Here is a 12,763-nt window from a genome sequence, read left to right as displayed (position 1 = left end):
AGGCTTCCCTCATGCAAGCGTAGGGGGACTGGACACTGGACTTGGAGTCACAAGACCTTGGGTGCTATTCTCAGCTCTACCAGTGACCTGCTGTGTGACTCTGGAAAAGCCGCTCCTCATCTCTGTGCCTGTTAACCCTCCCAGCCATTGTCTGACCTATCTATTTAAATTGTAAGCTTTTGGAGGCAGGGTCTGCTTTTTTATATGCATTTGCACAGTGCTTATCACAATGGGGACTCCGCTCTTGAATACAGCCTCTAGGCACTACTGTACTACAAATAGGCCTCAGTGAAGTGAATGGTATTTCAGCACATACTAAGTGCTTTGCTGATTAGAGAGGGACTTGCACACATCATAGAATATCAGGGTTGGAAGGGACCTCAGGAGGTCATCTAGTCCAAACCCCTGCTTAAAGCAGGGCCAATTTCCAATTTTTGCACCAGATCCCTAAATGGCCCCCTCAAGGATTGAACTCACAACTCTGGGTTTAGCAGGCCAATGCTCAAACCACTGAGCTATCCCTCCCCGCTTGCTGTGCTGAATGAGGGCTCTAAAATTATGGTACAGTTCCTAAATAGACTGGTTTTCAAAGGTAAATTAGGGATTATAAGAGGCTGGTAAAAATCAACTACCTAGACTTGAACTGAAAGCCCTGAAGCAAAAGCAAGAAATTCAGGCCAGCAAAGCTAGCTGGGGTTGCTGCATGTCATTCATTAATTATCATTAAGGAAAAAGGTAAGATTATCTAGAGGAAGTTATGGGACAGAAATAAATCACAATCTCAAGGATTGGAGCTGAACAAAAAAAAACAGAGGTAAATTAATTAACTATGTGTGTTTTGCTGATCACAAGAAAGCTTTTAGCTCAGTCTCTGGGTAGAGAGCAGGGATTAATATGAATTATCTAGCTCCAATTAAATTGCTTCAGAACAAGGAACCGTGAGATTGAATGGGTGGGTCTATTTGGAGATTACATAACTTCTGTTGAAGATGCTCAAATCACTTAGGGAACTTCTATGGCCTTTATTATACAGGTCAGATGGATTATATTTGTCCCTTATGGCCTTAAGATCTCTGAATCTAACGTGTTGTTGTACCCTAACTCTCTACAGCAGGGGTTCTCAACCTTTTTCTTTCTGAGCCCCCCCAATGCTATAAAAACTCCATGGCCCACCTGTGCCACAATAACTGGTTTTCTAAAAGCCAGAGCTGGCGTTAGGGGGTAGCAAGCAGGGCAATTGCCTGGGGCTCCATGCCAAAGGGGCCCCCACAAAGCTACGTTTGGCTTCAGCTTCGGGTGGCGGGGCTCAGGGCCCCAGACTTCAGCCCCATGTGGTGGGGCTTCGGCTTTCTGCCCTCGGCCCCAACAAGTCTAACACTGGCCCTGCTTGATGGACCCCCTGAAACCTGCTCGCAGCCCCCCAGTGGGCCCCAGACCCTGGTTGAGAACCACTGCTCTACAGCAAAAGAACATATGAAGACAAAACTTAGAGGTGAGGCAGCTCCATATGCTACTCAGTGCTGAGCACAACCTGTAAAAATTAAGTAAAAATTTCAACACACCCCCACAGCAGCATGTATCAAGCTGAGAAAAGAGACACTCTCAGCAATTATCTAGACTCTCAAGAATGAAACTGAAAGTAGCCAATGGATCTGTGAACTCACCAAGAAAGCCGGTTCCCAGGCTACCATGACCACCAGGTTCTGGAATTATCATACCAAACAATGGCAGAGAAAGCTTAGTGGTGAAAGAACAAGAGTGACAAAGATCAGAAGCTGGTATAGTGCATATAATTCATGTCACGAAGAAGGACCGGAGTCATCATGCTGGTTGCAAAGCTCTACTGAGCATTCAGCTCTCATTAAAGTGCATACCTTTAAAATGTGATTTAAATTATGCACATGCTTGAAGCCATTTCACACACTTTTAGTTAGGCCCGTGCTTAAGTGCTTTGATGGATCAAGACCCAAATACTGAAGTCCTTAATTATGCACTGGCATTAGTAAGTAGTTTTGTCCCCCACCCCAGAGTAAGGGCTGAGTAAAAAAGGAATAAGAATTTCAGGACTTGGCCTCAGGTAGACCTGGAGTATCACAAATGGTGGGATTCAAGTGGAGAAAATTTTCAAAGGCTTTACCAGCAATGCGTTCAGAAGATGGGCAAATAAATCATTTGTGCAGTAACACTATGGGGAAGAAAAGTCAGGGAGTTACACGACAGAAGCATTGAATATTATCTTTGGTTTGCTTGTTTGTTTTTTTTGCCAAAATCTGAATTTTTAAACAAAAATGGTAAGACAAATTTTTTTCTTCATATTTTCCCATAGAGCGCTGGTTGGATTTCAAACTTGTTGGATTTCAAAGTTATAAAAGAGGGGGGAAAATCCAAAAACAAATCAAAGTTTTTTTTCCCATCCAGCCCCAAGTGAAGGAGTTAAACAAAACTGAGGGAGATGGGAAAAAGCAGAGAGCCTTCAGACCTGGAAAGATTTACAAACAGGGATCCAGTTTCTTGCCATAGATCTCGGTTAGCAGAGGAGTCCTCTTATTTGTAAAACCTCTTGAAACAGGTTTTAAAGAGTCCTTTGGACAATAGCTTTCTTTGGACCATTACAGAAGACACAAGGTCCCCAGTTCTTCCTAATAAAAGGCTGCATGCCCCAACTAAGCTCAAATTAACGCTTAACCTTTGTCCAGGATATTGACAGGCTTTATACAGTTCCCACTCAAGATAGAGCTGGTCTGTTTAAGGAAGTGAACACCTACAGGGTAAGTAAGTGCTCAATAGCAGTCATGACCACCCAGCGTAAATATTTGCCCTTTTAACAGTCTGCAAATCTTCCATTAAGCAGTCACCTTATTTAACCAGGGAACTCCTGAAGATTAAACATTAACAAAATTTCTGTGTGTCCTCAAACTGATTGGGCCTGGAATAATGTTATCCAAAAGATCCCCAATTCTGCTGACTGATTAAATTGATACTGAAAAAGGAGTGAATTAATATGGCAACTGATTTTAAGTTATAAGCTCAAGATAGGTTTGCTGAGAATTTGGGCTGAGTTTTGAGAGAACTGTGATGATTGCAGGTATTAAATATTCTTGTTATTGCTGCTCTGTCATCCCCCCCGACCCTGTCCCCCCCAGACACACACACACTTTGGCTTGTTTGTTTCACACCCCTGTTCGGTCTCGTCTTTTATGGTTTGACCCTGTAAAATTAAAATCAATGGGACTCTTGCACTGACTTTAGTAGGATTTTGATATTTACTATATATGTTTGTACAGTACCTAGCACAATGGGGACCAAACCTGAATGACATTTTTAGGTGCTACCACTACATCAGGTGTGGCCAAGCCACGGCTCATGAACCACATGGGCTCTTTTATAGTTAAAGTGCAGTTTGCGGAGCCCCCCATGCCTCCCTCCATTCTCCACCTACCTGACTGGGGAGGTGGGGGAGAGCAGCTCGGGCTTCTGCCCTGCGGTGGGGTGGTGGGGCTAGGGGCTTCTGGGCAGAAGCCCCATGCCTGGGTAGGCACACCCTGCGGGGCAGGGAGTGCATGTCTTGCAGCTCTTGAACTTCTGAAGCTTGGCCACCCCTGCACTGTAGCAATCATCATCATCATCATCAGAACCAAGTTATGATTTTAGGTAGAAGCCAAGAGAAGTTCCCATGGCATTGATTCAGAGATGGGCTTGAATCGATATCCCAGATCTGAACACACTTGAATGTAGTGAATCAGGCTCATTCTTACTCAAAGCCAGAAACACACCTGGGTGGCTTTGGTTGACAGTGCCTTTGAATTTCTGGTTTGTCCAAACACAGGATGTTTGTGTGCACATGGACCAAAACCAGATGAAGGAGTCTGCTTGCAACCCTGCAGCCTTAATGAACTGTGATTTGCACAGCTCATCTTGGGAGTCCTAAAATAAAAAGGAAAAGACTTAATGAAATCAGTGGCCTGCCTGGTAAAGAAACCAGCTGGGAAAGCAATCTTAGTGCTGTCATTGCGTGAACAGGTTCCTGGAAAGATAAAAGTCTCTCCTGCACAACATGGTAGCTAGTTGATCAGCAAGAGATGCTTCCATATCTGTCCACAGAACCATCAACTTGGCATTTAATGCCTTTAGACTCCCACGCATTCATTATGCAGATGAACATGGGCCACTCACTCTGCCATATCACTAAGGAAACTAGAAGAACCATCACAGAACAGGAACAGCCTGCCAGATGTAACTGAGGCAGAATGTCTACTGACATATGTAGGCAGAATGTCACATATGTTACTTTAGCTGACTGCCTGTAGAAGGGGATGGGAAGAATCACTGGTCTTCCAACATATCTGCTTTGCAGAAGGGATAATAGGAAGATGTTGTGTATAAAGATGTTGTATGTGTCCGTCCGTCTGTCCATTCTTTCTAAGCAAGGCATGGAAATGACACTTTTTTTTAAATGGCTAGCTCCAGTGCTCTCTCATTTTCAGTAAGTTATAGGAGCAGAAATCTCAGACTTTCCCAACATTAATAATGTCTGGTTAACCAGTCAGTGCTCACAGTGTATATGGCCATGCTACAACATGTTGTCTACTTTGGACTGTTCTAAAAAAGTATTAAAGCTGGGAGGTTTGGGGGAGAGAGGCTGGGCAGGTTTATTTTTCCCTCTGGTGAAATGTTATTTTCCAAGGTTTTCCTATAAAATCTGAGTGCCAGTACTAAGAAAAAAATCTTTTCTTAGACATGAGGATTAATAGGGAAACTGAGGAGTGCTTGGATTATCCAAGTCCTATTATTTCCAGTCCTATTCTAGTCTTGTCAATCCAAATAAAGCCAAGCCCCCACAGTGCAGGGGAATGGAAGATGCTCCCCAGAAAATAACTCCCTTTTATACCAGATAAAATTGATACATTGCTCAGCCGTGGTGCCCCTGGTGTTTACCCAATTATGTGTGTTTATAGTACATTTAGATGCCAAACTCAGCTGTATGGGATTGCTGACCGAACAATAAAACATGCATTAAAAAAACAAAAAACCACCGATGAACCAGGTTGCATTACTGTTATCTTGACCCCTGGATTTCTCAGGGTGATCCATTCTCAGTTTAACTCCCTGGTTTTAATATATAAGAAGTTCAGCTTAAGTTTCTAATCTCTTACCAGCTTGGTTAAACAAGCATGGGAGAGAACAGACTAAATACATGCACTTCCAGGAGCTCTCATTTCAAGTAGATCCCCACCACAGGGGAAAGCTCCAAGAAAGAAGAGTCCATAAAACAACCTCTGGAAAGCCACACCTTTAATACAGACTAACATGGCTGCTACTCTGAAACCTTTAAACAGGTGTCTCATTTGTTCACAAGGAGCAAGAGTGAGCTATATAACTGCAGCCCTAGAGCCATACAAAAATAATAATAAACTGATTTTCATCACCAATAGGGAGGAAAGGAAGGTCATGTTTATACGGGTTTGCAATAACGCAAAACTTTTTCACGCTCTCCTTCAAATTAGCAAAGTTTCTGCCAGAAGAGACAGTTTTAGCCTTGCAATATGTCTGTGAGGAAGGTAAATGTTGTTATCCCTACTACACTGATGGGTAAACTGAGGCACAGAGTGAACGTGACTTACCTGAAGCCCGCAGAGCTAGGCATAAAACTCAGATCTCCCAACTCTCAACCCCATGCATTAGCCTCAAGACCCTGCACACCTTATGGGAAAGCAAAATGGTGTTTACGCATTTGCATAGCTCAAGAACTCACCCTGCAGACAGACATCTGATTGGTGGTGAGGGTACCAGTCTTGTCAGAGCAGATGACAGAGGTGCAGCCCAGCGTTTCCACTGAAGGAAGGCTCCTCACAATAGCATTCTTCTTGGCCATGCGGCGCGTGCCCAGTGCCAGACAAGTGGTGATGACAGCAGGGAGACCCTCAGGGATGGCAGCCACAGCCAAGGCCACAGCAATCTTGAAATAGTAGATAGCCCCACGAAACCAAGAGCTGCCGTGGACGGGGTCACTGAAGTGACTGATATTGATGACCCAGACAGCTACACAGACCACAGAAATGACCTTGGAGAGTTGCTGGCTGAACTCATCCAGCTTTTGTTGCAATGGGGTCTTCTCTGGCTCAGTTGCAACCATCTGATTCCTGATCTTCCCAATTTCTGTGTATACCCCAGTAGCAATGACGACTCCAACAGCCTTACCAGCTGCAATATTGGTACCCTGGAAAAGAAGTCATTTGTATGTACAGAATATACAAATATTAGATCTTTAGGCTTAAAGCAGCAAATGGGTAGCTCACTGTGTAGGGAGAGAAGAGGGCCTACCAATTAGAGTACAGGATTTGGAGTCAGGACTCCTGGGTTCTTTCCTGAGACCTGTCACTGAGTTATTGTTCAATTTCTCTCCAGCCTGGACCCAATAACTCCTGTTTCCTGTGACCCCTTGACAGGCCTTTCTACTTTTGGTGATATCCCACCAAACCTAAACAGGGGTTTCTCCAGACCTATCACTAGCTACTGAGTCTTCTGCGGTCTTCAAGATTTGTGTGGTTTGGAGCTTTTTTGAGTTAGAAGCATCTCCAGATGTAATGCACACCCTTTACTCTTAAGGAGCATAGAAAAGTTGAAGATGCTTGGTCCAGTAGAAACTACTAAACAAAAGGACTGCCCCCGTCCCTCCCCAGACCCCTTTTTAATGGATTTTAAGGTATAACAGTCTTGCTTCACAAATTATTATGACCAGTTTTGTTCAAAGAGGGTAAGAGAAATTGGACAGTGAGTCAGTGACAGGTTTCAGGAAAGAACCCAGGAGTCCTGACACCTCATCCTGTACTCTAATTGGCAGGCTACATTCTTTCCCTGCACAATGAGCTACCTGTTTCCTGCTTCAGGTTCAAAAGTTGGTAACAAAACCTCATATATAAACTCCTCCAAATCTGGCAAAATGTTCAATTGTTTTAAATAACCCCTAATCTTTATAAGATGAAGCAAAACCTCATGTTGCAAACACCTTTGAATTTTGGAGCATTCAAATTCCACACTCTGAGTCCATCTCTAGTTTTCCTGTTTGAGGGTTGTTTGCACCTCACAAGTTTCAAGTTACCACTTGGGACTAACAAAAAAAAAATCCTGAAGAAAAGCAAAAATCAGATGAATCTACAGAGCTTTGCTTGCTTTTGCAATGAAGTCATGAAAAGGAGTGAGTTAGCATCCATATTCCAGCCTTAGGCTGCTTCACATTGGCCCAACTCTATCAACCGTTTTACACCAATATAGCGTTACTTCTTATTGAGCCTGGGGGGAGCAGGAGGGGAATCAGAACTCATGGGTCCTGCATGTTTAATCACGAACACCTGTAACGCCTCTAGTCCATGATTTCAGATGAAAACCAGAAACACAAAGGCTGAGACTTCAAAGGAGTATAAGTAGGGCCCTACCAAATTCATGGTCCATTTAGGTCAATTTCACAGTCACAGGATTTTAAAAATTATAAAATTTCATGATTTCAGATATTTAAATTTGAATTTCATGATGATGTAATTGTACGGGTCCTGACCCAAAAAGGGGTGAGGAGGGGGGGGGGGTCGCAAGGTTATCGTAGGGGGTTGTGGAACTACTACCCTTACTGCTGTGCTGCTGATGATGGTGGCGCTGCCTTCAGAGCTGGGCAGCCGGAGAACGGTGGCTGCTGGCTGGAAGCCCAGCTCTGAAGGCAGAGCCGCTGGCTTGATATAGTATTACCACCCTTACTTCTGCACTGCTGCTGGCAGGGCACCGCTTTCAGAGCTAGGCGCCCAGCCAACAGCCTCCGCTCTCCGGCCGCCCAGCTCTGAAAGCAGCGCAAAAGTACGGGTGGCAATACTCCCTAAATTACCTTGCAACCCCCTTTTGGGTCAGGACCCCCCGTTTGAGAAACACTGGTCTCCCCTGTGAAATCCGTATAGTATGGGGTAAAAGCACACAAAAGACCAGATTTCATGGTCCATGACGTGTTTTTCATGACTGTGAATTTCGTAGGGTCCTAAGTATAAAGGAGTTAGGTGCCAAAACTCAATGGGCTGCCCTCTTTGAAAAAATCTCCGCCACAAACAGTAAAGTGAGAACTGCCCCAGTGAATAAGCCTTTGTGGAATATCCTTTCACTAGTCGCGTAGGTTGTAATGCTGTGCGGGGGGAAGTTTGAAGCTAGTCACCTCTAGCGTGCCTCCAATATGTTGAATTCAGTGATTCTGCCACAACCCATGACGACTGCAAGTGGAACTGAGGGTCTGGCTTGCTTGGGGGTGATTTTTGTTCTCAGCCTCATTTTAAAAGAAACATTAATAAAAAAACAAACCCACTTGGTTCAGGGGTACAAATGTCTCTCAAAGACCAAAGGGACCTACAGGGTTGGCATACCTCAGATCGTCACAAGGATACAAGACCCAGATCTATGACATGGCCATTGTGAAATTCCCATCCAGTTATTCCTTTGAAAGGACTCTTTACTGCAGCACAACCAAGACTCAGATGCTCCTGGTCCAGTGAGTAGATGACAGGCCAACTTTTGACAACATGTAAACTGTTAAGGGTGGGATTTTTTAAAAGCATTCAGCATTGGCCTGACTCTTTTCCCATTGACTTTAACAGCAGCAGAATTAGGCCAGCACTGAACACTTAGGAAAAATACCACCTTAAATTGTCCGTGTCCTTTGGTGAATAGTAATTATCCTGTATTACACTTTACTGCTCAAAAACATATATACTTTGATACCTGCCTGTGAGGTTCTTTACCCTGGGGCTGTTTCTACAAGACCCAAGAGAGGAGGTGACGGATGTGAAACAACTTACAGAGAAAAGCATGTTCTTCTTGTCCTGATTGACAGCCCTGGGGTCAGGAATCGGGTCAGTGTGTTTAATCACAGACACAGATTCACCTGTAGAGACAAAAGGAGGGAGAAAAAAACATTTACAGGGTTTCCTACTGAGATTCTCAACACAGATCCAGTTCCAGCAAAGGCTTCTATTAGGGTGGATTAGAAGCTTCTGTTGGTGACAATACATAGCCTTGAAAATAGATCTTTGGCACTAGGTCATTTTGTTTGGACATTCATCAATGAGCTGTTACAGCTGGTCCATTCATCTGTTCACTATGGAGAGAATAGTCATAGGAAAATAACTAGCTTGAACTCAAGTGAAAATTACAAGAGCTAAAAAGCTGCTAAGGTAACAGCATACCCTAACAGGGTTAGGTCAACATTTTGAGCCAGAAAATGTAAAGTTTGGCACCTAACTCCATATTTAGGCATCTGAACAGCCTGATACAAGTTGGCAAACTCAAGTCCCTGGTCTCACCCACCAATTGCTGCCCTCCTCACACTCCAGCGATAACAGCACTGCTGTCTGAATTATTGTGGTTTGTATTGTAGTTGCATCTGGAGGCCCCAGCCCCACTGGGCTAGGCATGGTACAAACACAGACAAAAGTTTTTCCGGATTCCAGACAGGTTTTAACTGCCACCAACTAACTGGTGAAGACTTCTACAGAGAAACTGGTACCAGAGACCAAGTGTTGTTCTGGTGAATCTCAGCCAGAGTTGCTTCTTGGCATTAATTGTGTGAGGAGATAGTCAAATGGAACAAGGATTAGCTTTTTGTGGGTGGGGTCTGAAGGGCTCAAAAACTAATCCTAAATTGTGGGGTGCTTCGCAACAGCAGGAAACAGAGTGACAGTGAAGATTATACTATCTATTTTTCTATTTTGAAGACATCATGAAAAAAAAAGACTTCTAAAATTAAATACTCTTTAGTCCAAAAATCTTCTTTTGCATCTTGTAAGGAACAGTCCTGCATTGGCATGGAAACTGGCTACATTACTACTACTGATTATTTATTTAGTCATGGACCAGGATCCCACTGTGATAGGCACCGTACAAACACGGATGAAAAGATGGTTCCCTGCTCCAGGAAGCTTACAACAGCCAAGACTTCCAAACTTTGAAGAAAAGCCCCTCTCCTCAGGACACAAGAATCAAAATCAGAGGCAACAGTTCCACTTATTCAAGGACAACTCAAAGCCAGTCAACGGCCTCAAGAGGAGATGGAATCCCTTGGGCGATGTAATGAAAGCATCGAGAGTGCTTCTCCTGAAGGTCTTTATTTTGTGCTCTGAGCACAAAAATAATTTTGTTCTGCAAGGTGACAGGAGATGCAGCAGAGGGAGAATGTTCAATTAGCACAAAACCTGTGTTATTTATGTGTCGGGGAGACTGTGCTGGTGTCCTTGTAGATTTAATTTCTCCAATTGTTTTCCCTTCCCTTTTGCCATTTCCTAAACTAATGAATTTTTAAAATCATGTCAAAAGGAGATTTTCAGTTTAGACTAATGGTTCATCTAAATAGAAAAGAAAGGAAACTTCCATTTCCCCCTGATAGCAGTGATATAATGTTTAAAGCTAATATGTAATATTTCAAACACTTCTTTAATCCATATTTAAAAAAAAATCCCCTCCCCTCAATGACAACATCTGATTCTAGCAAATATCACACATCTGAAATGAATAACTCTTTAATTGCTACACAACAAGATAGACATGAATCAAGCAATATTTGCTTTCAAGCCACAGTTCAGTACCTGTGTAAGACAGCAACATACCCTGTTCTGCAGTAAAATGGGTAGCCATCATTAATATGAGGCTTGAGTCTTAACAAAATCTCACACATTTTCAAGATTTTGGGCACTTCCTGCTGAGAGTCAGCTGTGGTCCACTGGTCTGAGTATGAGACATGGAGCCAGAATCTCCTGAGTTCTAATCCCAATTCTGCCACTGGTTCCCTTTCTGGGCAAGTCACATAGTCCTAAATGGAGCAATTTCGAAAATCTCACCCCCAATCTGCTCCCACTGCAAATGCTCACTGACTTCAGTGGAGCAGTCAGGCCAACACTGAACGCATTTGAAAACCCCACCCTTAATCCCTGGTTTTAAATTGTTCCAGCTGTAAAGAGGGCTGATAATAGTGCTAACCAATCAGCCTCAAAGGGACATGCTACACATTGGTTTGCCAAATGTCTGGATTAATTAGGTAACCCTTGGAAAGTGTTACAGAGAGGCTGGCCACCACAGATTCACCAGACAGGTGTGAAAATGAAAACGTTAAGAGGAGGACTAGCTTTTTCAGAAAAAGAAAAGGAGGACTTGTGGCACCTTAGAGACTAACCGATTTCTAAGGTGCCACAAGTCCTCCTTTTCTTTTTGCGAATACAGACTAACACGGCTGCTACTCTGAAACCTAGCTTTTTCAGGACTCAGAACTGTTGATACAAATTTCACTGAACGTTCTGTGGGTGTGAAGGTTCTTAAAGCACCAAGCCCAGCACCTCCACCCCCACGTGGGACTCATTCCAGTAGCAGTCATTCTGTGCAAGACCGCCATACTCACAGTAACAGCACTGCCCATACCTGTGAGAATCGACTGATCAACCCGTAATGTCGTGGATCTGATCTCAATGATCCGGATATCGGCTGGCACCTTGTCACCAACTAAGAGAGGGAAAGTAGAAGAGAAATGCCACAGGTTAAAAGTGTTTGGTCTGATCTGTGACTGAACTCAACCATAGTAAGGGAGATACATAAACTAACCATGGGAACTAGCAAGAGGAAGGACAGTTTATGCACAGACCTTGGACTCAGAAAAACGGTCTCAATTCCGAGCTCTGCCACAAACCTCAACAAGCCAGTTAATCTCCCTGTGCCTCAGTTTCCAATCTTTAAAATGAGGATAACATTACTTCCTGTTCCTCCATTTAAATCGTAAGCTTTTCAGGGCAGGGACAGTCTCTTTCTGTTTGTATATGTAGCACCTGTCTCTAATGCATGAATGTCCACATCAAAGATAAACCACCACCAACCGTCCTCTGTTAAATCTCTCAGCAAAGGCGCCAGCGACTGAAAGGGCCATAGACACTGAAATCCCCCTCTTAACTCTTGAGATCCCATACATAGTGATACAAATAATCCAGATACTCATATGGCCTTCATTAACACAGTACATGAGACCCACGCAAACATATTTATCCTCAAGAGCCTTGGGAGGGAAAGCATTACCACCCATTTTACAAATGGCGAGAGTAAGTGATTTCCCAAAGGTCACAAAGCAGGTCTGTGGCAGAGTCAAGAATCTCAGTCCAGTTCCTTAGCCATACAACCACACTCTTGCCTATAGAAACCTGAGTTGATGAACATCAATGTTCCTTTGGCACAGCTCCTAACAAAAGTCTTGGAGATAAGAGTGGCCTGGTCACCAGTTATTTTAAACAGAAAATGACTAATCTGGTGAAATACACACCTATAATAAACTCCCATACAGAAGCATAGGCCAGGATGGGAGGAAAGAACCACTCCCTGGCCTGGAAATCATTGAAGTGCTTTCCTGCGCAGTGGCGGATAATGCAGATAGTTCAGGAGTCAACAAAAGTAACTGTCTGCAGGAGGGAGAGCAGAAAGAGGTAATCAATATCCCAAATGGAGATGCACCAAACCTGATACCACTAGTCTCCTGCCACCTTCCCAGTTGTTTCAGGGCTAAGGGCCTTATCTAATGCAGATTGAAATCAATGGGAGTCTTTTCCACTGACCTGAATGGGCACTGAATCAAGACCTATTGGGTGAATGCCAGATGACATACTATACACTATTTAGTCAAGGCCTTTGGAATGAAGCTCTTAACTTTGGAAGATTTATTTGGGGTAAGTCTCTCATTTCTATATCCCTGAACCAAAGAATGCAAGAT

At 43.6% G+C, this 12,763-nt stretch overlaps 1 protein-coding gene across 3 annotated transcripts in view; it reads right to left on the bottom strand.

Moving 5' to 3' along the window:
* Positions 1–12,763, bottom strand: part of ATP2A3 (ATPase sarcoplasmic/endoplasmic reticulum Ca2+ transporting 3) — a 136,331-nt gene that overhangs the window by 54,938 nt on the left and 68,630 nt on the right. For all 3 annotated transcript variants that reach the window (XM_084650817.1, XM_084650818.1, XM_084650819.1), the window contains exons 6-8: positions 11,434–11,514; positions 8,826–8,911; positions 5,753–6,217 (exon numbers count right to left, since the gene is read on the bottom strand). In XM_084650817.1, the coding sequence (XP_084506943.1) occupies positions 5,753–6,217; positions 8,826–8,911; positions 11,434–11,514 (632 nt within the window). The remainder of the gene's footprint in view (positions 1–5,752; positions 6,218–8,825; positions 8,912–11,433; positions 11,515–12,763) is intronic.

Source organism: Lepidochelys olivacea, assembly GCF_965140295.1.
Source record: "Lepidochelys olivacea isolate rLepOli2 genome assembly, chromosome: 17".
Taxonomy (NCBI): Eukaryota; Metazoa; Chordata; order Testudines; family Cheloniidae; genus Lepidochelys; species Lepidochelys olivacea.
Note: the sequence above shows the minus strand (reverse complement) of the source record. Positions and strands in the feature narration are given on the sequence as shown.